General features: G+C 37.4%; 1 protein-coding gene across 3 annotated transcripts in view; it reads left to right on the forward strand.

Moving 5' to 3' along the window:
- The window catches only part of LOC145662299 (phosphatidylinositol 3,4,5-trisphosphate 3-phosphatase TPTE2-like), a 113,536-nt gene that overhangs the window by 55,700 nt on the left and 33,672 nt on the right, over window positions 1-24,164 (forward strand). For 2 of the 3 annotated variants that reach the window (XM_081727724.1, XM_081727725.1), the window contains exons 5-8: window positions 1,225-1,344; window positions 6,237-6,345; window positions 11,291-11,433; window positions 21,320-21,551. In XM_081727724.1, coding sequence (XP_081583850.1) covers window positions 1,225-1,344; window positions 6,237-6,345; window positions 11,291-11,433; window positions 21,320-21,551 — 604 coding nt within the window. The remainder of the gene's footprint in view (window positions 1-1,224; window positions 1,345-6,236; window positions 6,346-11,290; window positions 11,434-21,319; window positions 21,552-24,164) is intronic. The other variant, XM_081727726.1, reaches the window with a different exon arrangement.

A 24,164-nucleotide genomic window follows, 5' to 3' on the forward strand; every position in this document is an offset into this window, starting at 1 on the left:
ATACGAAACGAAACCAAATTATATATTTCTACTTGCCTGAATGCCTGTTGTTTTATAAAGAAGCCAAGGTTGCTTAAATATATTGATATAAATTGGCAAAATTTATCAACTGCCTACGCAGCTTCCAACATCAGCTTTGTTTTAATTTTATTGAATGATATCTACATACCAAATTTGTAATTTAATACCTCAGTTTTAGCGTAGTGATTATGATACGTTGACCTTAAAATTTTATATACAAATACATTTAAAGTAATAACAGGATTTTCCCAATGGCTAAGGCGGGAGTTTCCCGATTTATATGTAATTGTATAATGTTTTTACTTGTATAACTGTTTATCTTTTTGTCCTTCTGAAATGACTCTTGACAATTATATTAACAACTAGGCCTATGTAAAGATCAGTACAACGTATTTTTATCAGGAGTATTTCGTGAGTGAGTCAGCAATCGCATTTCTGACCAATTAGTCTTGGTTTCGTGTCGAAATGGACAATCATTCTTGAATGAAGCCGAGAAGCGGTTTGGATTCAGCTTTAAGCTTATGTGACTAATTCTAGCATAACCTTGTTGTTGCATAATAACACCAAGGCGAAACAAACTAATTTCTGTCCATATCCCATATAAATACATAGAGTAAATTACTTAAACCAAAAACAGACCTGGTTTAAACCAAAAAAACCGGGTTTAAACCAAAAAAACCTGGATTTTTGGTTTTTTCAATAAAAACCATGGTTTTTGCCAACCTTGTGTAGGGGTAAGGGTTGTTTATATTTGTGAACGCATACATACCATTATCAACAATTGTCGATCTTTTGCTGGATTCAGGTCTTTCTAATGCTTTTTGGCAAGCATCTGTCTTGGATAATTCGTTTCCAAAATATTCACAGTGCTACCTAATTTCGTAACACCATCTTGTATTAGGATGATATGCTACTTGTCACTTGTGGTATCTAGCAAAAAATTTGCTTTTGTCTACCTTACATGATTTGTTTCCTAAGAGAGTATATCTATCAATGTACTCTCTTTCTCTCTCTCGATATATATATATATATATATATATATATATATATATATATATATATATATATATATATATATATATATATATTTAACCGATTATTAAAAAATTAGAATAACATCACTGATTAAATTCGTAAATGTCTATTTCATAAGACTATTTACAAAATTACGTGAACATTTATTTATTTTAATTTGTTTTTCAGATTATTGTTATTACTCCGTTTTGTGAGATATATTCGTCTATTAAACTGTTTACGACTCGTTACGGAAAAAGAGAATGTAGTCGTTGGAGTTCGACGTATTGTGTCGCAGAACAAAAGAAGGTTTTTTGTATTTTTTTTCTTTATCATTTTATTTGTTTTAATCGTAAATGTGGCTGTTAGAAATGGTTAAAGTTTTTAATACCTGCCACATTTTCCATCGTATCGAATCCTAAGGTATACTAACAATGCATAACATAAGGTTAAGTTTCTTGTTACTAATATCTTTTGTAGCCCAACAAATCTTTTGTAAAATAAATACATTTGAATTCTTAATGTTTTCCTTATCCATGTTTCAAAATTATTGAGTTTAATTGCGAGGCGTGTCCATAAAATAAGCTCTCCAATTGGTTCACATAGAAAACACGTTTATTGGCGACATGTGGTGTTACATCGATGGAAAGGCTGGACTTCCAGCTACTATTCGACGTAATTACTGTTGCGATCGATGCACTTTTGCACGCGCTATGGCATTTTTCGTATACTCTTGTCATACAACTCTTCCGCCACGTTGCGCAGGCAGCCCTCGACCTCGTTTTTCAACTCGTTGTCGGTCTGGAAGTGCGTTTCATCCAGGTATGCCTTCAACTCAGGAAACAGATGAAAATCACTAGGTGCAAAGTCTGAGTTGTAGGGGGATGAGGAGAAATGTCCCATCCGAATTGGGCAGGAGATCGGCTGTTGAACGGACAGTATGGGGACGAGCATTGTCGTGATGAAAACACACTCCGTTCGTCAGCATTCCCTTCCTTCGATTTTGAATGGCACGACGCAGTTTTTTTAAAAGTCTCACAGTAGCGATCAGCGTTTATTGTTGTGCCGGTATGCATAAACTCGCACAACAGTACACCTTTTCTGTCACAGAACACACTGGTCATCACATTGCCGGCAGACAATGTTTGTTTAAACTTTCGCGGCTTCAGCGAATTCGAATACCGCCACTGATGTGAGTTTTCCAATTTCAGGTGTCGTTTAATGCACCCATGTTTCGTCGCCGGTGACAATTGACTCCAAAAATTCCTCGCCCTGTTCCATAGCACTCCAGGAATCCGCGAGCCGCTTCAATACGTTCACGTTTATGGTCTTCGGTGAGCATTTTGGGGACCCACCTCGCACCTTGTGATAATGCAAATGTTCGGTCAAAATCATGTAAATCGTACTCTTTACTGACTTCAGGGATCTGTTCTCACAGCTCGCGCATTGTCACACGCCGATCTTCAAGTATTCCTTGCTGCACTTTTGCAATTGTTTCGGCCGTAACCGATGGCCGACCAGAACGGTTTTCATCAGGGATGTCTGTACGTTCGTCCTTGAACTCTCTCTCCCACTTACGCACGTTTTCAATATCCATACACCTCGCATAACGGGGGATGAATGTTAATTGGGGTAGTGCCGGGAGGAGGCGGGGCTCAGCGGTAGAGCGTTCACCTCCGGTGCTTGGGGTCACTGGTTCGATCCCAGCTCGCGCAGTGTAAACTTTGTGGTGGACAAACACCGTACTCCTGGGTTTTCTCGGGGTTCTCCCGTTTCCTCCCACTATCTTCATTCCACCATTTCATTTATTTCTCATAATCACCGTTTCCTTTAGCCTAACTGTGGAACGTAAAACTGATTTTTTTTTCGGGGTAGTGCCCTTGGCACTCAAAAAACAGATCACTGCACGCAACTCGTACTTGGCGGGAGAAGCGAGAGGGAGCTCCATCACGAATGGCTGCCCACTCCAAACTGTGCTTCGTAGCGGGCTCTGTTTGGTGGTGATAAAAAAGGGGAACCAAGCTACACGCCAGTGTTGCCAGCTCTCGCGTCAAAGCGTTCCCCATAGCTCCCAGCGCCTTGGAGACCTTAGATTATGGACACACGTCTTTTTTTCTTTTTCTTTTTTTTAAAGCAATTTAGAGTAATTGAAGGGGTATTTATTGTATGTCAGCATTACATTGTTATTTATACTTACGTATATGTATCTTGTTCTCATAATTGCTTTCCACATCCTCGGGTTGATTTCTTAGTATTTCACTATTTAAATTTTTGTGACATCTTTAGTTGCATCATAGTGTACTGCTATTCGTAGAAACACCACATGAGTAACTGTATAGGTGTAAGTACTATAACTTAAGCTGTACAGTAAGAAGCCGTAATTTAAGAAGGAAAGGTTTTAATACACTGTTCAAAAAATTAGACAACAGTGGCTGCAGTTTTATTTTACGCTTTATTTATTTATTTATTTTTCAATAAAGTATTGTCAAATCTTTGCTTCCTGAACACTTTCAGTTCGAAATGCATTGTATAATGAATGGCGTAATATCGGCTTCAGTCCAGAAAGCATCTTATAATAAATGCTGCGTCATCACCATGTGTGGCCTTTAAATCGCACGGAGCATAAACAAATACAACAGCGAAGGTTTTTAAATCACAGCTTTTGACATTACCACGACATATAATGATGTTAAGGGTCATAAGTCAGTCTCCTGATTGCCAAAAAGAGATTAAGTATTTTTTTTTTCTTTTTTCGTTTCAATTGACGCAGACAGGAGGAACCGCAGAAACAGCGAAGAAATTCATTTTCTTTGTTCTTGAAAGGTAGAGGGATAAAATATTTCTTTCTCAACGTGTCAACAAAGCCAAAGAAGCTAACTTTACAACCAATTTTACAGGATATAACGGAAGAATTTATCGCTAATGTAGGCATCAACATCACAAAAAAATCGCGATGTTTTAATGTGGACAGATTACATAGACGAATGCATTTTCCATACTAATTTTCACCGAAGGATCCGAGTGGGAATATTGCAGGACAAAAGATGTGTTCCGAGGAAGGAAAGGTTACTATAAGATAGTTCAGAAGAAAAATGACGATAATATACTGCCCAAAATGTGATGCTGCTCTTTGTCCAGGGTAGTGTTTCTGAAAAAATAAAAATAAAATGAAATCTTTAAGTTTTACGTCCCACGCTTATGCCGGTTAGGCTAAAGGAGACGGTGATAATGAGAAATGAATGAAATGATGGAATGAAGAAAGTGTGAGGAAACGGGAGAACCCTGAAAAAACCCACGAGCACGGTATTTGTCCACCACAAAGTCCACACGGCGCGAGCTGGGATCGGACCAGGGAGTTCAGGTGAACGCTCTACCACTGAACCACCGCGCCCCCGGTAGCGCTTCGAAGCGCGCAACACAAAAGCTAGATGTAACCCTTTGTACCGTAGTCGCTAACGCTCTCGCCTTTGGTGCAAGCGGTTCCGGGTTCGATTCCCGGTGGGAACACTCGGTCGAAAAACTGTATGAGCTTTTTTAGGCCAACCATTCTGAGAGGTTTTCCTGGGTTTTTCTCATTCACACCAGACAAATGACGCGATGGTTCCTAACATATAAGTCCCAGGCGACTTCCTTCCCCCATCCTTTCTTCCTTCCCCTTCCTTGGATAGTGTGATCGCCGAGGGACTTCATCCCTCATACGTGACGGGCTAACAAGGCCTTAGATGCTGAAAGCACAGAAATCTAATACCTAATCCTGATGCTAAGAAGAGCTAGATACTGGGAATGGATGTTACGGTGCATGCTGCGGCATTTGAAGTGAAAATTATGTACAAGTTTTTACATTATTATTAAGAAAGAATGTAAATTACTTAATGTAAGTAGTGTGTGCACGTTTGGTGTATTTATATTTGAACAATGAGTACGGTTCATTTTCTGAGTTTTCATATACCCAAAAAATTACCGTAAATTGGCAACACTGTCAAGCAGTTACACAAAATAGTGTGTATTTGATTTTTTTTCCTGGTCATAGTCTGATCTTATTTTTTTCATTCTGAAAAAAAAATATTCCATTATGCCTAACGAAAAAAGTTATTGAATTTTAAAAATAACCCTATATTGTGCCGCACGGGGTATTTAAGGGTTTAAAACTCACGGACTAGAAGTGTTAAAATATGTGCAGATTTTAAAGTTATACACTCGTGGTGCTGATAAAAATGCATCACAATTTAGTAACATATTTGTAGGTGTCTTATCAGGGCATTGTCATTATATCAAAATTGTAATAAAGCTTACTGATAAACAAGGGATACAGTCTCTGGCGCCTCATGGCATGCGACTCCGAAGTTTGGCGGCGGCTTGCATCTTTAGCTAAGTATCCTTGAACGAATGCAAAACTGAATCCCTCAGTTCAAATATGCACTCAATCCTAACTTAATTACAGTAAAAAAAAAAAAAAAAAAAAAAAAAAAAAAAAAAAAAGGAATACGTTAATCTTTTTTCTTTCAATCACTCTGTTATTTAAATATAAATACAAAATTGCAACAGTAGTAACAATTACAAATTCTGATAAATTATAGTTTGCTTGCTATCAATCGACAGTAGTGACACCATGCGGCGAAACTTCTTTCTCAATGACGTTGCTGGGGGCGCGGTGGCTCAGTGGTAGAGCATTCACCTCCGGTTCTTGGGGTCCCTGGTTCGATCCCAGCTCGCACCGTGTGGACTTTGTGGTGGACAAACACCGTGCTCGTGGGTTTTCTCGCGGTTCTCCCGTTTCCCCCCACTTTCTTCATTCCACCATTTCACTCATCTCTCACCATCACCGTCTTCTTTAGCCTAACCGGCATAACCGTGGGACGTAAAACTTAAAAGATTTCATTTTTTTCAATAACGTTGCTGGTGCTTTACTAGTAGTTATGATATAGATGTGTAGATGGCGAGAATGTGCTACCACTAGCGTCGTTGCTGCAAGATAAGAACCACGTGTGTAGTCGACGGCGACACCGGGAATTCGTATTCGATTCTTTAAGATTTCTTGAATTGCAGTGCTTTGTTCCGAGTTTCGTTTATGTGGGTAATAAATCTTACAACAAAACTAAAATACAAATTTTCAAATTATTTTATAATTTTAACGTTAAGGGTGAAACATCCCTCTGTTTTTATTCCCCATCCTCAACTACTAAATTTTCTGTTTATTGCAGATACCAAAAAGAAGGTTTTGACCTCGATTTAACATATGTGACTGAGAGAGTCATTGCGATGAGCTTTCCGTCATCAGGAGCCCGCTCTCTTTATCGGAATTCTATTTCCGTAAGTAAATCCTTGCAGTTAATTAAAATGTAATCATTTTTTTTAATGTAAACTTTTTTTTATTATTATTATCCACTAATTTGTCTCTTAGATATTACTATTATTGTTGATGAAATTTTCCTGAAATTTTTAAACTCAAATTTGTCATTTAATTTAATCCAATACAGAAGGTCGTTCGGTTTATATCCGACCAATTTGGCAACGCTGCTATCACACATGTGTAGTTGCGTCAGAAACATGAAACCAGTGTCATTATCAGTGTGTTGTCTCAGTTTGCATGTGCCGGAGTGTCATGCTAGGGAAATGCTGCCAAAAATGTACATTGGGAAGGGTATACCATGAAACTTTTCCATGCCTTTTTTACAGCTGAACAATGAAATAGTATCGGGAGAGCTTTTAACCATCGGAGTGTCCACACAAACATAAATGAGACCCCATGCACAAACATTAAACAATAAAAGGAGTGTATTCGAGACTATTAGCGAAAGTATCGCCTGAGGTGCTTCGTAAATTCGTCGACTGGCAGGCCAGAGAATCCATCACCTCAACGTGACATGGCTCAGAGCTTAAATCTGATATTAGCCACAACCTTCGTGGCTTCACAACCTTCTCAGGTGCCACATTACTGAACTCAGACAAACTGCAGGAAACTTTGTGAAAAATATTTTTTGAGGGTCAAAATGGAAGGTAGTTGTCACATTGGGAGATTTCTACCTTTATCGTACGCGTAATGATAACATTCGGACAATTACGTAACGTAACATCTGTTGCAAGAGTTTATCGAGTTTTACCGTCAGTGCAGAGGAACTTTCTCGTAAGGAATTGTGATTGTCATGGAATACCATTACGAGGCTAAGTTGGATGTGCATAAGATGGACTAAAACGTGAAGGCGAATTCCGTCTATTTCCAGCAATTCATTATTACCACAATCTATCATTTTTACGGAGTAAACAGTGACCAGGTGTGGCCACCATCGGGTTGTTTGCGAAACCCTGTTGTCTTCTGCAGTAACGGCGTAAACGCGGACAGTCGCTGCATCGAAAATTAAGAGAGAAATAATTAAAAATAAATTATTAATAAAAACGCGTTCTTGCAATTTTCAAAATTATTCGCAACTATTCGGTTAATTGCCTCGTATATCTCGCAGACCAAATTACCTTGAATACTGGTTACTGTAATAGCAAAGTCATGCATCAAGAGCAGCAAGAAACCTGCGAACATAAATATTTGTTCTGTAAATGGTTATAGAGTTAAAGATAGCACAATAAAAGGAAAAGAAAGGTTTGAACTCAATGAAAGTACACTTCTCGATCCCTATGTGATAATTATTGCATTAGATGTTATAAGAACGAGCTTCTTACGCTGCAAATAAAGTAATTACTGTCAACATTCTCGCTTATAATTACGGTTTTCCAGGTCATTGAATTGTAAATAAGGGTTATGCACCGGAAAGTAGGTTCAGAAATACGAAGTCGAATCTAACCTAACCTAAACCTTAACATGTTGGACCTACTCTGCGACACAAAGGACATAAAAGGGGTTGTGGTGGCTCAGTGGTAGAGCGTTCACCTCTGGTGCATGGGGTCCTTGGTTCGATCCCAGCTCGCGCTAAGTTAACTTTGTAGTGGACAAACACCGTGTGCATGGGTTTTCTTAGGTTATTCCGTTTCCTCCCACTTTCTTCTTTCCACCATTTCATTCATTTCTCATCCTCACCGTCTCCTTAGCCTAGCCGTGGGACGTACAACTGAAAGATTTCATTTCATTTGCAAAGGCCATAAATCATTTCTAGATAATACAAGATTTATACATATAGTTTTAAATTTCTAAGTGGAAGCTGCAATCATCAACTTTCCGGAGCTGAACAGCTTTTCAATTAGTGCTGCATATTCGGAAGTTACAGAATTACGATATATTAACCACACTAAATTTATAATAAGTTATCTATCTATCTTTTTAATTAATTGAGTTTGTGATTTTATATGATATTGTTCTTGAAACTTTGTTTTATTTATTTATTGCTTTTTTTTTTTTCTACAGCAGCGAGGTTAGAGCCATAAGCATCTATCTTACACCTAACTACTCACAAGAAATTGAAAACTATTTGGTACAAACAAAAAAGCACGATACACATATACATAGACAGAAAACACACACATGCACTCATACACACACACACACATGTTTACTAAGAACACAATATAAGAATAACTAATACAATACAAAACTATATAAATATGATAGTTGCAAAGAATCTTCAAAAAAGTTTTGTGTTATATTTATCAGAGAATGATTATGTTAAATAGACAGGTTTTGTTTTAGTAAGTTCGTTTCTAGATTAAATTCTGATCTTTATTTTAAGTTTCTCACACTGGGGAAGGGGGGTAAACTGTTCCGGAGATGGATATTATTAGGCACGAATGATTTGCGTATAACTCTGTGCGATGTTTACGAAGTAGCAAAGAATTTCCTGCTCTAGTGACTCAGCTGTGACGGGCAACGAATTGATAATTATATTGTTTAAATAAGGAAGGAGGGGGGGGGGTCTTGTTTGCAACGATGCTGAACACTTTTACTAAAATGTGATATTTCCTCCGAAGGTGGAGCGGTAGCCAGCCAAGCCCAGTCAAGGCCGAAGTAATATGGTCGTAGCGACGGAGATTAAAGATAAATCGAATGTGTTGCACATAGGTTCCAATTTAGCTGAAAGAGAAGTGGATAAATCTTTATATCATATCATAACATATAAATTGCGAATCAAAATCTAGAAATGTATAAAATTAGAAAAAGAAGACAGTTCATAGATAATTTTAAGAGATAGGGTACTAAATGCAACACCTAAAACGGCCATCTTGGTAGTCTCGTATTACTCAGCATAAAGCAAGAGAACACATTTTATGCAAGGAAAAAAATTATAAGCAACAAGTAACACAAATGATAGCATAAACATATCGTTGTCAAAGATATTATAGAACATCGAACTGAAAGTTGATTAAAAAGCCGTTATACATGATCAAAGATCTACAGCAGGATCGCGGTGGCTCAGTGGTAGAGCGTTCACCTCTGATGTGTGGAATCCCTAGTTCTATCCCAGCTCAGAGCTCCCTCGTGGCTAAGCGGTTAGCGTACGCGCCTTTGGCGTGGGAGACCCGGCTTCGATTCCTGACGGGAGCTCATGTGGTTCGGATTTCACGTTAATCAGTAGGTCCACGTCTCATATAGCATCGCTGCTGAAAGGGACGCTAAACTAAAATCAACTCGATCCCAGCTTGCTCCAAGTGGACTTTGTGCTGGACAAACATAGTGTGCGTTGGTTTTCTGGGGGTTCTGCTGTTTCCTCCCACTATAGTTATTCCACGATATTTCCTTCATTTTTCCCCATCACCGTCTCCTTTAGCTACCGGCACAACCGTGGAACGTAAAACTGAAAAATTTCACTTCATTTCGTTTCATATATATATATATATATATATATATATATATATATATATATATATATATATATATATATATATATATATATATATATATATATTAAGCTTAGAATAAAAATTTGCAACGTAACAGAATATACATGAGACTAAACAAATTATAACACAAAATAAAATAAAGTAATATTAAAACCATCTCTCTCGGTCTAGATGCCTCTCTCCCGCCATAAAATCTATGCCTCACAGCCTGCCCCCCAAGAAACTAAACCTGGCGTTATCACTGCCTATGCTGTTCCATTGTAGTTTCTTGCAATGGAAATTGCGAAGTCGGGTTATAGTCCACAGTACTGGAGGTGCAATAGAACAGAATCCTTGGTGGTGATGTTTCTCGTAAGGTGAATATCCCTCCAAATCGGTCCAATATAAACCGAACAACTTTCTATAGAGAATTTAGAAATAGAATGCAATAAGTACAAAAAATAGAGGGTGTTTAAAATTAACGTAAATCCTATCTCAGGACTCAGGAGTATTTATTATTATTATTATTATTATTATTATTATTATTATTATTATTATTATTATTATTATTATTATTATTATTATTATTATTATTATTATTATTATTATTAAGAAGTAATTAGCTTTTAGGTTTTGTAGTGTGGTTATTAAGAAAGTGATTGCATATGTATATGGTTCCGGATGTGATATTCCTCAGTTACTCCTCTCTTCTTATTTAGTTTATTTTTGGTATTTTTCTTGTTTCTCCGTAGGGGCACAGGTGGCTCAGGGTAGAGTGGTTACCTCTTGTGCGTGGGGTCCCTGGTTCGATTCCCGGCCAAGAAAGTTTCTGGTGGACAACATCGTGTCCGTGGATTTTCTCGGGGTACTCACTTTTCCTTCTACTGTCTCATTCCACCATTTCTTCCATCATCATTTACTTACTTTAAACATCGTCTGCCTTAGCCTAAAGGGCATAATCGTAGGATGTAAAACTCAAAATTTCTTCTTCCTCCCTGTTGTAGTACCAGTGAAAGCACTTTCAACACAGATTTCTTCCATGTATTACAACTTTGTTATTTTGTTTCTGAATTTTACATGGGTAAATTTCTTAATATGTTATTTAGAAAATACTTGATCATGATTTTTTCTCATTTTATCTTTTGTAAATGATATTTCATTACATAATATTCTAATACTTGAATAAACTTGGCATTTGCTGTGTAAGGATTATTCAGGGACTAAAATTCAAAGTAAGTAATATTTCTGAACGTACTTTAGGGGGACGGTGACTCAGTGGTAGAGTCTCTCGAGATATTCTCGTTTCCCACTACTTTCTCATTCCACCAATATTTCCATCATGATTCACTTGCTTTAATCATTGTCTCCCTTAGCCTAACTGGTATAATTGTGGGACGTTAAACTAAAATATTTCGTTTCATTTTTCCTCAGTGTACTCTCATATTGTCCCTTATATTAACGTAAAAAGCATTCATTTTTATATCCTTTCTTTCAGGAAGTGCGTAAATTTTTTGATACGAAGCATCCAGGGCATTATAAGATTTACAATTTGTGCAGTGAAAGGGCATATAATCCAAGGATTTTCCATGGGAATGTAGAGAGATACATGATTGATGACCACAATGTTCCTACGATCAAGTATGTGAGTTTTAGTAGTGCATTGTTCATTCTTAATTAGTATTAAGTATAATCGAAACAGGCAGATGTCATTTTGTCGCCTGTGAAGTATTAATAAGAACGATTTCAATAGAATTATACCTAAACTTATTTATACATTGGAACAAGGTGTACAGCAATACGTTCTGTCGGTTCATCTCCAGTAGAAGAAAATTCATTCGTTGCGCAGAGGCAATATTTCTATCAATTGCTTTTGTGCCAGTTTGATGTTTCTGTGAAGTAGGTTTCCAACAGAAATTAATTATAAATAATACGAAGCATTTTTACGAAAACTTTGAACCAAAATTTGTGACGCTGATTAACGATACCATACAAGAGATGGAAATAGTGTTCAAATCAAACAGTGATAACAGTGATTATTTTATAAATTGTACTCTTTGATCATTTCTAGATGAAGCACAAAATTGGTACTAAAAACATATTGTATATCTCAAAAGTATTGAAATAGTGCCTCTTTGGTCTTCTAAACTCTTAAGCAATCTTTCAAGTGATATTTATCTTAAAGAAGAAGAAGAAGTAAAGCTGTTTAGGTCTTACTGAGGTGAAATCATTTTCGATCTGCTAGAAGTAAAAAATGAATATATATATATATGTGTCTTGACATTCTTTTAATGGAAAAGTCCATCTTATCAACTGCCAGTTCATCCCTTTGTTGCCGACGGGACATTAAACGCAATCTCGTGCGCAAAAGCTCAATGCTTTTTAGACTTCCTGTTGCAAAATGTCTGGTCCTGTAGTGGTGGAACATAGTATAGCTGTGAGCTTTAGAAGTTCACTGTTTCACGTTTTCAGCAGCCAACAACTCCGAAAGTATCCACTTTTGAGCACAGGTCTATATGAACTTAGACACTAAAATATGAATGAACAGTCATCTTCATCTGATTTTGTAATGAATCTTTCTGTTTTGTTATTACTATTATATGTATCAGTGAACATCTCGGTATCACATTATATGTACGAAAATTTTTATCAATGTTTTCGATTTGAACTCTTCATTTTACAATCCCATTTTTTATTTAATTTGCTTTTATCTAAATTTAGTTTCGTATGTTTCATTCTGATGTAATATGATTCGTATATAAATCTTTCTGCCATGGGTGACGTTTTATATGAAATATTTGTCTGATGAAACGTTTAAAAGTTACTCCCGACACTGCTGAATTATTACCTTTGGAATCATATATTTCTTTGACATTTCAACATATATTTGGTCCAATTATGTTGACTTGTGATACACCCGAATTTACCGTATTCTCCATTTAGTAATTTATGTAACCTATTACAGTGAAACCTCTCTAAAGCGGACAGCCGTGGGGAATCAGAAATTGTCCGCTATAGAGAGGTGTCCGCCTTACAGAGGTTTCAATATTTTCTTACGTAAATTAATAAACAAGGTAATATGCAATTAGAAAAAATATTTTTGCATGAATCACGTATTTATGAATATTACCAAAATGTTACTGTACCTGCATTATCTTGCGCCATCCAATTCGAGGCACAACATGGGAATAAAATGTTATAGTTCTCTGCAGTTTACACTTATCGCTACTTACTACGTTACTTTAATTTGTGAGTTAATTGCAGTCCAGCAATGGCCTTTTTTTATAGACAATATGCGTACCCGTGGTCAAAAACACCAAACTTGTCGTCTGCTTGGTTAGAGATTCCAGCGGGACAGTAGAATGATGTGTCATCCCAAACAGTGGGCAACTGTCAATCACTTTTGTTTCTGAAACAGTTTTGGTGGGAGTGGGATGCAAGCAAAGGATATAAGGGTGTTGTGAAATAGAGACCCTTCCTCAGAGTTGGTGGACAGACAGTTTAGGAGGCAAAATGTTGTCACACCCTCATGTTCTTCCTTGGTGACATAGTATGAATTACTAAAAGTGTATTTTTACTGTACTTTTCAACTTATTTTTAGAGAAAGTGTCCGTAATAGGAGGTAAATAATACATATAAAAGACAAGAAAGACTTCCGTGTCCGTACTAGAGAGTGTCCGCTTTAGAGAGGTTTGCCAATATGTTTTTTCCTATTACGATGTTTGGAGATTACAAAATATGTCCGTTATGGGAGGTGTCCGCTTTATAGAGGTGTCCGTTAATAGAGGTTTCACTGTATATACAGGGTGTTACATAAATGTGTTAAAATATTTTGGAAACAGATTCCTCACATGAAAATAAGAAAAAAAATGTTCATATGAACCCGTGGTCCAAAGTGCATAGTTTCGTAGGTATGGAGTACCGAAAACGGTAAGAAAATAAATAAATAAAATAAATAAAAAGAACTTGAAAGGTTGCAGCACTACAGGATCGATCGTACTCGGGTCAAGACGTCATTGAGGAACTAGTGTGTGAACTATCCAAATATCCATCTTTCAGAACCTCCGATACTTGCACAGTCATTCTTAGAGAGACTGTTTGGAAGTACTTGATCACTCTTCATCTACCTCTCTAAAAATTGTTGTGCAAGTACTGAAGCATTCTTAAACATGAATATTTGGATAGTTCACATACCAGTTCCCCAGTGATCTCTTGAGCGTACTACGATAGATCCCATAGTAGTATAGCTGTGAACTTTTGAAGTTCACTTGTTTCACGTTTTCGGCACCCAATAACTCCGAATTTCTTTTTAACACCCTGTATAATTTAAATACATATTTTGATTTTTTATCCATATATTTGAGCTATTTTCTGTACTCTAAGCGATTGGCCTTTACCTTTCGACTTGACCCTCATTTTTGGTTTGTAAGTTTGTATTAAGAACTTTTTCATTTATAGTTAATGTCTTTTTCCTTTCGTCCTGTTCTACATTTGAACTGTGAAACTTAACATTGTTCATCACAGTTTGTATACTTGTATTCGGGTTAAATTAGGGATTAGCATTAAAATTTCAGCAAAATAAAAACTTGGCCACGCAGAAATACATAAGTACAAGCCATGGTTCGACCAGAAATGTACTAAACAATCATAAAAGAGAAAACAGGCAAAAACTGCATTGTCTTCAAAACCGAACGATGGAGCTGCACAAAATTTCGTTGACATCAGGCAGGAAACTTCTAAAATTTTTAGGGTAAAAAAATGATATTTTGGAAGCTAAAATTATTGAACTTGAAGAAAATAGTAAAAACAAAAATATTTGGAACAATAAAGGTATAAACGAATTTAAGAAAGGCTATAACCCTGCGCATATATACAAAGGTTGTTTCCAATTTATGGTGACGAAATTATACACCTTGTGCAGCACCACCAAGCGGGAAGAGAAGGAAGCTGCCAGTCGTGTGGCCCACTTGGACCAGTGACAGTGCGTAACAGATATGGTAAGTGCATATCGGAACAAATGCCGCCGAAAATAAGTGCTTATTAGAAGGGCTGCATAACTGCTCTTTCCGACGTGAACTACAGTAATAATGCCATTATCAAACTGTGCAAGGAGCGTGGATTCACTGTGTCCAAAAATGGTATATCACGGATGTTAAAAGGTACGGCTGTGCGATATGTCGATATATCGATATCGTAGATATCGATATCATATATCGATAATCGATATCGCAAAAATATCGACGTCGATATATCGATACCGTCGATATTCGATATCGATATCCAATATTCGATATCGATATCCGATATCGTCGATATTCGATATTGGTGTTTCATGCTTCCTCGAAAAAATTGCGGTGGGTTTTGCTTTATATATATATAACGCTTTTTGGCTCGCGATAGTAGCTGCATTTGCATTTCTTAACCGAATGAAACCAAACTGCACGATACTCGTATGAGGCAGAAAAACGCCCCGTTTCATGAGTCAAATTAATGTAGGGCTTGGGGACTATGCTTTCCAACATTCCATGTTAATATTTAATTTTCTCCTTTGACTTCATTTCTTAACAGAATGAAGCCAAATTTACAGAGGATTAGTATGGGTTAAAAATTTGGTTCCTTTTGAAGATAGTCCAAATCGGCGGCGGTGGGGTAGGGATGGTTCTACGTCTACTTAATCCACCTAAATATTGTGTATTTAACTTATATTATCGGCTACATTTCTTCACCGAATCAAACCAAACTTTGTGCAAAAATTGTATTGGGCAGAAATGATGTTTCTTTCGAAGATAAAGCCAAAACCAGTGCAGAGCCGGGGAGCTATGCCCTCCAAAATATTTCTCATCCTTAACATGGCTGCATTCCTTAACCGAGTCAACTTGATATGCTCACTGCAATTAATGTTTGTACTGTATTGCCATTGCGAGTGAAGAATCAAATGCCATTGCTAATATTTGCCTAAAACTAAACAGACAGGGAAACAAGAATTTACTCGTTTTTTGTGCAAAGTAGTAATTTTCCGTTTATTTGTATGTGGTTACTAAATGAAGGATGAGCCACATAACTCAGCCCACTAAAACAAACAAAAGCCTCCATTCTGTCATTTCACTACGCAGACCTACATATTATGTTTAGGTAGTATTAACACTTCCCTATTTCTTTGGATTTGCTTAAGTATTAGAATATGCATTATTAGGTGCATTGTTATTAGGAATGACTTAGAACCTTTCTAAATTGATTTCATAAGCAGAACTGAATAATTGTATAAGACGTAAGGTTTAGCCTAAATTTAATAAAAACATGAACACTTTTAGATATGAGTTTGCACAAAACCAATAACAAGAAACCTCTTAAGTTCATGTGGGAGATGCCACGTCTTTGCGTAAAGCTCTTTGATACAAAAAGATTATCAGTTTAATAATAACATGAAAGAGATCTCGATTGATCCGTGCTTTTTTTTTTTTTAATTGGATATTAAAATAGAATACTAAAAAAGAATAAGTCCAAGTGTTAAATTTGTAAAGCCAATGGATTAACATAGAAGAACACAAACACATACATCACACATACAGAGAAAAATGAACAATAACTCTTGTTTAGAAATATGCCTATTAGCACTGAGTTTTCAACTAGAAATGTATGATGCATTGAAGTTCATGACACTGCTATTTAGGAACGACCTCTTTTGTTCATGGAAAGAAAACCAGTTGTTTCGCATGTACTGCACTAACTGTAAGTAAAGTATGAACATCAGTTACGATATTGCATCCACAACTAAATATTCTTTCCGATAGAACACTGGTACCTACACAAATACTTACGAGCCAGAGCAGCTAATTTTGGAAGTTCACTGTCATGAGATTTCCTCCAGTGAAGGAGGTTTTCTTGCATATCTGTAGGCAGTGGTGCTATTCTAATCTTTGGTGACTGATTATATATATATATATATATATATATATATATATATATATATATGTGTGTGTGTGTGTGTGTGTGTGAGAGAGAGAGAGAGAGAGATAGTAGATGGATACATAGAAAGATATCTCTCTCTAGTGGCGTAACTAAGGGCTTGTGGGCCACCCCGCAGACAACGTGGAATGGGGCCCCTTTTCTACGTCCTACATCACAATTTGGGGGCCCCGTGATGGCTTGCTCCCCCGCAATGCGGGGTCTGCGGGGCCCTTATTTACGCCCCTGTCTCTCTTCCTCTCTCTTAGGAAGCAAATCATACAAGATAGACAAAGGTAAATTTTTCACTGGATACCACAAGTGACAAGTAGAGACCTACACAGCAACCTAATATAAGGTGTTGGGACGAAATTAGGTAGCACTGCGAATATTTTGGAAACGAATTATCCAAAATAGATGTTTGTGAAGAAGTATTGGAAACACCTTAACCCAGCAATGGATCAACAATTATTGATAATGGTATGTATGCGTTTCAAATGTAAATAACCCTCACCACTGCACTCATGTGATCCCAGTTTTCATTCTTGATATCTAACCAGCCCATTTGAAATTAAGAAAAAATCGCTTATACCTTATTCTGAGAGATCATATATCTAACCCTGTAGCTGTAAGAATTTATAAGAACAAAGCTAAAGAAACTGAAACTTGCTCGTTCTTGGGTATAACTGGATAAAATTTGCTGTTATGTCTGGGTATAACAAACGGTTTAGCAAACTCGAAATATATTAACAACCGGTTCTAGCGAACCGGTGCGAACCGGCTGAATAGCACCACTGTCTGCAGATGGCACTGAAAGATATGCATCGATTTCCTGTTGCAGTGAGCCATCAAATGATCAGCACAAAAGAGAAACGGGGATTCCCCGATTTTGCTTTTGTTGATCGGGTACGTCATTCGTCCATATCTGAAATTTTTGAGTTTTACGTCCAACGATTATGCCGGTTAGGCTAAAGGAAACAGTGATAATGAGAAATGAATGAAAACGGTGAAATGAAGAAAGTGGGAGAACCCCGAGGAAACCCACGCAACGATGTTTGTCTACTACAAAGTTCACTTGGCAAGAGCAGGGTTTGAACCCGGGACCTTATGCACCAGAGGTGAACGCTCTACCACTGAGCCACCACGGCCCCTATCGTCCATATCTGGATCAAGTATTGTTTGTGCGTGAGCTTAAAATACAACGCACGCTCGTGTTATGCTATAGAAAGAACTTCTCTCTCTCTCTCAAACGCACACCGCCACACGTGCACATTCATAAATGCACATACATGAAATAAACACCTACACAGAAATAAAACACGCATATTCTATGTCACCCTGTTTCACTCTCACTATTTCCGCAATGATGACCAATATGATAGCTGGGAAAGAAATTAAATGACTATTTTTATTAACTTTTTCTGAGGAAAGAGTGGTGGATTAGAAGGAACACAAGTCTGTTTTCTGTGACTAACAAGTATTCTGAGATATCCCCCATTGAAACGTTTTGAGATCAGATTGTCTATATCAACATGAATATTCAAGACCAATCAATATGTTGAATATCCATATTTGATGTTGTCGATATCAATATTGGATGTTGTCGATGTCGATATTGATATTCGATATTGTCGCTATTCGATATCGATATTGTCGATATCGATATCCGATATTGTCGATATCGATATATCTATTCGATATCAGAAAAATATCGAATGTCGATATCGAAATTTCGATATCGCACAGCCCTATTAAAAGGGACAGATAAAGCGAGGCATGGAGTGATTCCTATGGGGCAGAAATAGACCAACCTGCCACTAGCCGCACTCGAGCTAGAATTCGGGAAGTCCGGTCTCTGGTCACCGGGAGAATCTACCCACTCACAGGAGTATCGCGAACCGGCTACAGACACTACTGAAGACAGTGCACACCATCATTCACCGCGATTTGAGGTTGGTAAAGTGACGGAAGGTGTGTGTTTATAAGGTCTTACCAAAATACATCCAGGAAAGTCGCACCAACTGTTGAAAGCTGTATGAGCGGTACCTGGCCGGAAAAAAGTGGAAGTTTGTTGTAACAGTGGACGAGGCATATGTTTAGCTGATGACTGTCACAAGCCACGTACATTTTTTTTTATCGATCGTGAGGTGCAGGGGACTTTCAAAGATGGTTCACTGAATTCAAGGAACGTTTTAGCACAGGTTTCATGATCATTGCTGGATACTGATTGCTGACCATACATCGTGTAGCCAAACATACGAAGATGAATTCGAAATATTATCAGGCTAACGTGCTGACACCCATTTATCACTATGACATTCTCCATCTCTACGGGAAGGACAAGAATCGTGTGTGGGTGCATCAAGACAAGGCGTCAAGTCACACATCTCGCTCAACTCTCCTCTTTCTTCAACAAAGGCAGCAGAAACTGAAATTCGTGCCATTCCATTCACAGCCATTCCAGTGAAGTCCCTTGATGCTTCACCGATGGACTTCTGTACTTTCGGCCTCCTGAAACGAGCCTTGTCTCACAGGAGACCCTGCACCGTTGAAGGACTATGGAAAGTCTGTCAGGAGGACTGGTTGCGGCTTGACATGACTACATTGCGTGTCAGTCTCCTACAGTGGAAACTTCGCTGTCGGACAATTTCCCAGATGCAGGGTCACCAAATAGGGCATTCTTGATGGTGGCAGTGTGGTTTCTCTCAAAGTAAGTGCAGGTTGAAATCGTCACCATAGATCGGAAATAACCTCTGTATTAAAGAAAGTGGCCTTGACAATTCTCACGGATACAGATACGGTATTCTAAATAGGTGGAAAACTTTGACATATTGCACAACACGCAGCCAAAAAATAATGTACATGGAGAAAATGAAATGCATACAGCAGAACCGTATATTCCAGAGCCTAGCAAAGGAAATAGAAATTGCCATAAAGAAATTAAAGAAACATAAATTCCTGGTTAAGACGAAATCCTGGCTGAGTTAATTTTAGCTGGAGCGGAAAAACTGTGGAACGTGATACATAAACTCATTCTTCTTATCTGAAACAAAGAGGAATTGTCACAAGAGTAGAAAAAAATCAATCGTTGTTCCAGTTGACAAGAAAGGCGATAAAACTGACTGTAAGGGGTTGTAGCATCTCTCTTTTATCAACATCATATAAAATTCGTGTAAATATTCTGTTAGTAAGATTGACCCCATACGCAGAAGATTATTAGTGCAGATATTAATCAACTTTCTATCAGATATTTACTGTTCGTCGGATACTTGATAAGAAATGTTTTATACATCAATAGCCCGGTACATCAGTTATTTATTGATTTTAGAAAGGCCTATTACTCAGGAGGAAAACATCGTACAACATTCTTACCGAATTTGGTATGCAGAGAAAGCTAGTTAGATTAAATAAATTGTGTTTAAATAAATTCCAAAGTAAAGTTCACGTGGGAAAAACTGGGAAATGCTTGTCCAAGAGCTTTCACTTCGATCAATTCTGCACAGACGTGAGTATTGAAGTTGACTGTGACATCGTAGCCAGTTCAAATCATTTCACTCGCCATGAAGTTGGTCAGTAGATATGGAGATTTATTTATTTACTTTTAATAGATTGTGTGTCTGCGGTGATTGTCTCTCTGTGCAATTCTCTGGCAATTCAACAGTCATCGGAATCACACTGTTCCAACCTGCAACACAATACTGTTGTGGGTTACAAACTTTCAGGAAAAAGCTTGCGTTGTGAAAAGAGACCATCAGGAAAACCATGCAGCGTTCAAACTCGAGAGATTATTGAGGAAATAATCTGAAAAAATGTAATTTTCAAAAAAGTAGAAGTGATTGTTGTAAGCGAAACACTTTGAGTTATAAAAGATGTCTCAAAAAGAACACCGAATTTGAAGCTACTATAAGTCGAATTTATTTATTTATTTATTTGAAAGAAGCAAACAAAACCCACCATCCTCTTCAGCAGATGTTGAGGTTTAAACGTAAAACACAATATCGGACATATAACTCCCCCTATTAGACCTACAGGCGATCGCTTGGTCCATCAAATTAAACATCACCCGCTCACACATTTTCCCATCAACTTCGTCGAGGACATGTCGAATTTCTTGTTTAAGTTCCAACAGATTACGGGGTTTGTTCCGATAATTTCGTGACTTAGCGTACCCCCATAGGAAAAAGTCACAAGGTGTCAGGTCACAAGATCAAGGTGGGTAGGTTTGGTCTGGTTACCAGTGATCACTGATAACAAAACGTGCAAAAACAATGTTGCCAACAATAAGTAAAAATAACTGACTTTTCAAATCCGTCGTTCTTTTTGAGACACCTTTTAGTTCAACTGGGAAATAAAAGATCGTATGTGAAATAATCAGTCTAGTTAGAAATTTAATTTGGAAACAGTCACGTTTCTATTGGGAATCCTGTATGAAAGACTTCAACAGGTATTAATAACCTTGAGAATTATGTTGTACGGTAAGATCATACAACATTTCTAAAAATAAGTTATTGTATTATAGCAGTATGTTAATTTACAGAAGACTGGGACCAAAATTTGATTTTTTTTCTTTCTTTCTTCACAGACAGATGGTCCGTTTTGCTGCGAGCGTTCGTCAGTGGTTGTCCGAGGATCCTCTCAATGTAGTGGCTGTCCACTGCAAGGGAGGCAAAGGTCGGACAGGAACAATGATCTGCGTGTGGTTTGTAGACGCAGGTTTCTTCACCAATGCCGATGCTTCACTTAACTACTTTGGAAAGCGACGGACTGATCTGTCGCTTGGACAAACATTCCAAGGAGTAGAGACCCCCAGTCAGGTACATACAAATACAACACAGTTACCCCCAATATTGTTTTTAAATATTTCATATATTTCATTTATAATGAAGGATGCTTTCTGGACTAGGAATATTTCTGCATTCTAAAAGGACATATTTCTCAATTTCTAGAAAAGTTCTCACTTGTACTTCTCCAAATACTTATATAGTGTGTTTAAAAAATTACATTGAACGTCTTATTTTCGTTGACAGCTATTAGGATTGTCGAAATTTAAGTAAAGAACAATATTTGGTAGGAATAAGGTGCCTGCAATGTACCCTAGGTGCGATCCCTATCCCTCCCTTACTGGTGTTTCCATATTACCGTTCCTTATCTAAGTTTTGACAACGGTGATCCAAGTCAGCTTAAATTCGACGTTAAGTATAATTTTTGAAACAATCTATATAAGAATTTGGAGGAATAAAAGTTAGTATATTTTGAAATTATTGTTAAGATATCTCTTTAACTGGTTTACATTACATTGTATATATATATATTAAATAATTTGTACAATACGTTTGAAGATGTACAAATGGGGCCGCGGTGGCTCAGTGGTAGAGCGTTCACCTCTGGTGCTAGGGGTCTCGGGTTCAAACCCTGCTCCCGCCAAGTAAACTTTGTGGTGGACAAACACCGTGTGCGTGGGTTTTCTCGGGGTTCTCCCGTTTCCTCCCACTTTCTTCATTCCATTATTTTTCATTCATTACTCATTATCACCGTCTCCTTTAGTCTAACCGGCATAACCGTGGGACGTAAAACTCAAAATTTTATTTCATTTCAAGATATACAAGTCATTACACAACATACTCCAATGATTTAAATGTTCTTACATCACACCTTTTGTGGACCTCTCATGACACGAAAGGATTCTGAGATCTATAAAGGTAACCAAGAAAGTTCTGTCGCTTTTTGTGGAGGTGTATTCAATTGGCCCTCACACCGTGAATTGAATGCGAATGGAGATAAGGCGAAGGTCAGTTTTTCGTGGGAATGTATCCAACGTACTATCTGGTTGTGGCAGTCCAGTTACACTGCGAACTTGCGTAAGGACAGAGTGAATATGGGATCTCCACAGAGCGTCATAATGGCGTGTATGCTGTACGAGTTCAAACTGGGGTCAAACGCCGCTGCAGCAGAGCGGAAGATACGCCAGGCCTTTGGTGAGGGTGTCGTGATTACACGGACAGTGCAGAGGTGGTTTAACGAGCTTAAGGACGATGACGAAACACTCGAAGACGCACCACGTTCCGGAAGACCAACACATGTACAAAATGAAGATCTTCAGGCAGTAATTGAGGCGAACAGTGGCCAGACATGTAAGTATCTGGGACTACAATTCAGTGTGAGTGGAGAAACCTCCATCAACTGGGAAGCACTACATGTACAACGATAATGTATATTTTGTATGTACTTCTAAGTATTGTTTCTATTTACGGGGAAAAATGCTATTTAAAAGAGCACAAGCGGTTGGGAAGAAGAAGAAAATATATAAAGAAATAATTTAAAATATTTTGTATTATATCGATATATTTCTTCTTTTCGTTGCTATGATAACTTGTTTATCTTGTTGTTAAAGTAACTAGAAAAAGATAGAACGAAGAACTATATTGTTAGAATTGGATGTATATTATTTTAATGTGACAAATACGGTATATGTTGAAAAATATATATCCAAAAGTGCATAACTGTGTTGTGTGATTCATTGTAATCTCGTACACTGTATAAATATTCAATATATTTGGAATCAGGGAATGTAACGGAAGAATTAACGTTACATATTTATATGGTACCGAAACCCGGGAGACCTTGAGACTAGTCAGAAGTTTTAGTAAACTATCTCATCATCACGGATTACATTTTACTACGTAATAAAATAAAAAATATATCGAAGAACTAAAATGAATACTAGTACAGGAGTCGAATATGTCAATATTCCAGCAACTGAGATTTCAATGGATGTGATGGATCTTTTACGACAGCTAGGACAGCAGATGAATTCCATGGCACAAAATTTGGAACAGATGAATTCTAAATTGGATTCCAGATTAGAACAAGTAACAGAAAATTTGGATTCCAGATTGGAACAAGTAACACAAAATTTGGATTCCAGACTGGAATAAGTAAAACTACAAATAGGACAGCAGATGGATTCTAAATTGAAGCAAGTAACGCAGCAGATAAACACCAAACTGGAAATAACCGACAATAGGATAGAGCAAATTATCCATAGCTTTGCAGTGGTGAGAAGTACCGTTGATGTAGTAGAAATGCAAGTCAATGAACATACAAACCAAATTCGGAGACTGCAAGAAGAGGTACATACCATCAAAGAGAAAATCAGTACAACAAAGTGTAATCCTGATCCTGCCCTCAACGTAGTATATGAGGAACATAAGACAGCAACTCATCAGAAGGCTATTCGGAAAGGGAGGACACCATCTCTAATATCGAGGACGAAGGAATAAGACCACGTCGAAGGAATCATACACACGTAAAAACTAGACATCTAAGGTATTTTAGTACTAAATGTTATCGCGTGAAATTTAATGAAATCAGATCCTTAACTAAATTCAGCGGTAGAACTGAGGACATCCATCGAGTACTTTTTTAGA

Source organism: Thermobia domestica, chromosome 10 (assembly GCF_964235325.1).
Source record: "Thermobia domestica chromosome 10, izTheDome1.hap1.1, whole genome shotgun sequence".
NCBI classification, from domain to species: domain Eukaryota; kingdom Metazoa; phylum Arthropoda; class Insecta; order Zygentoma; family Lepismatidae; genus Thermobia; species Thermobia domestica.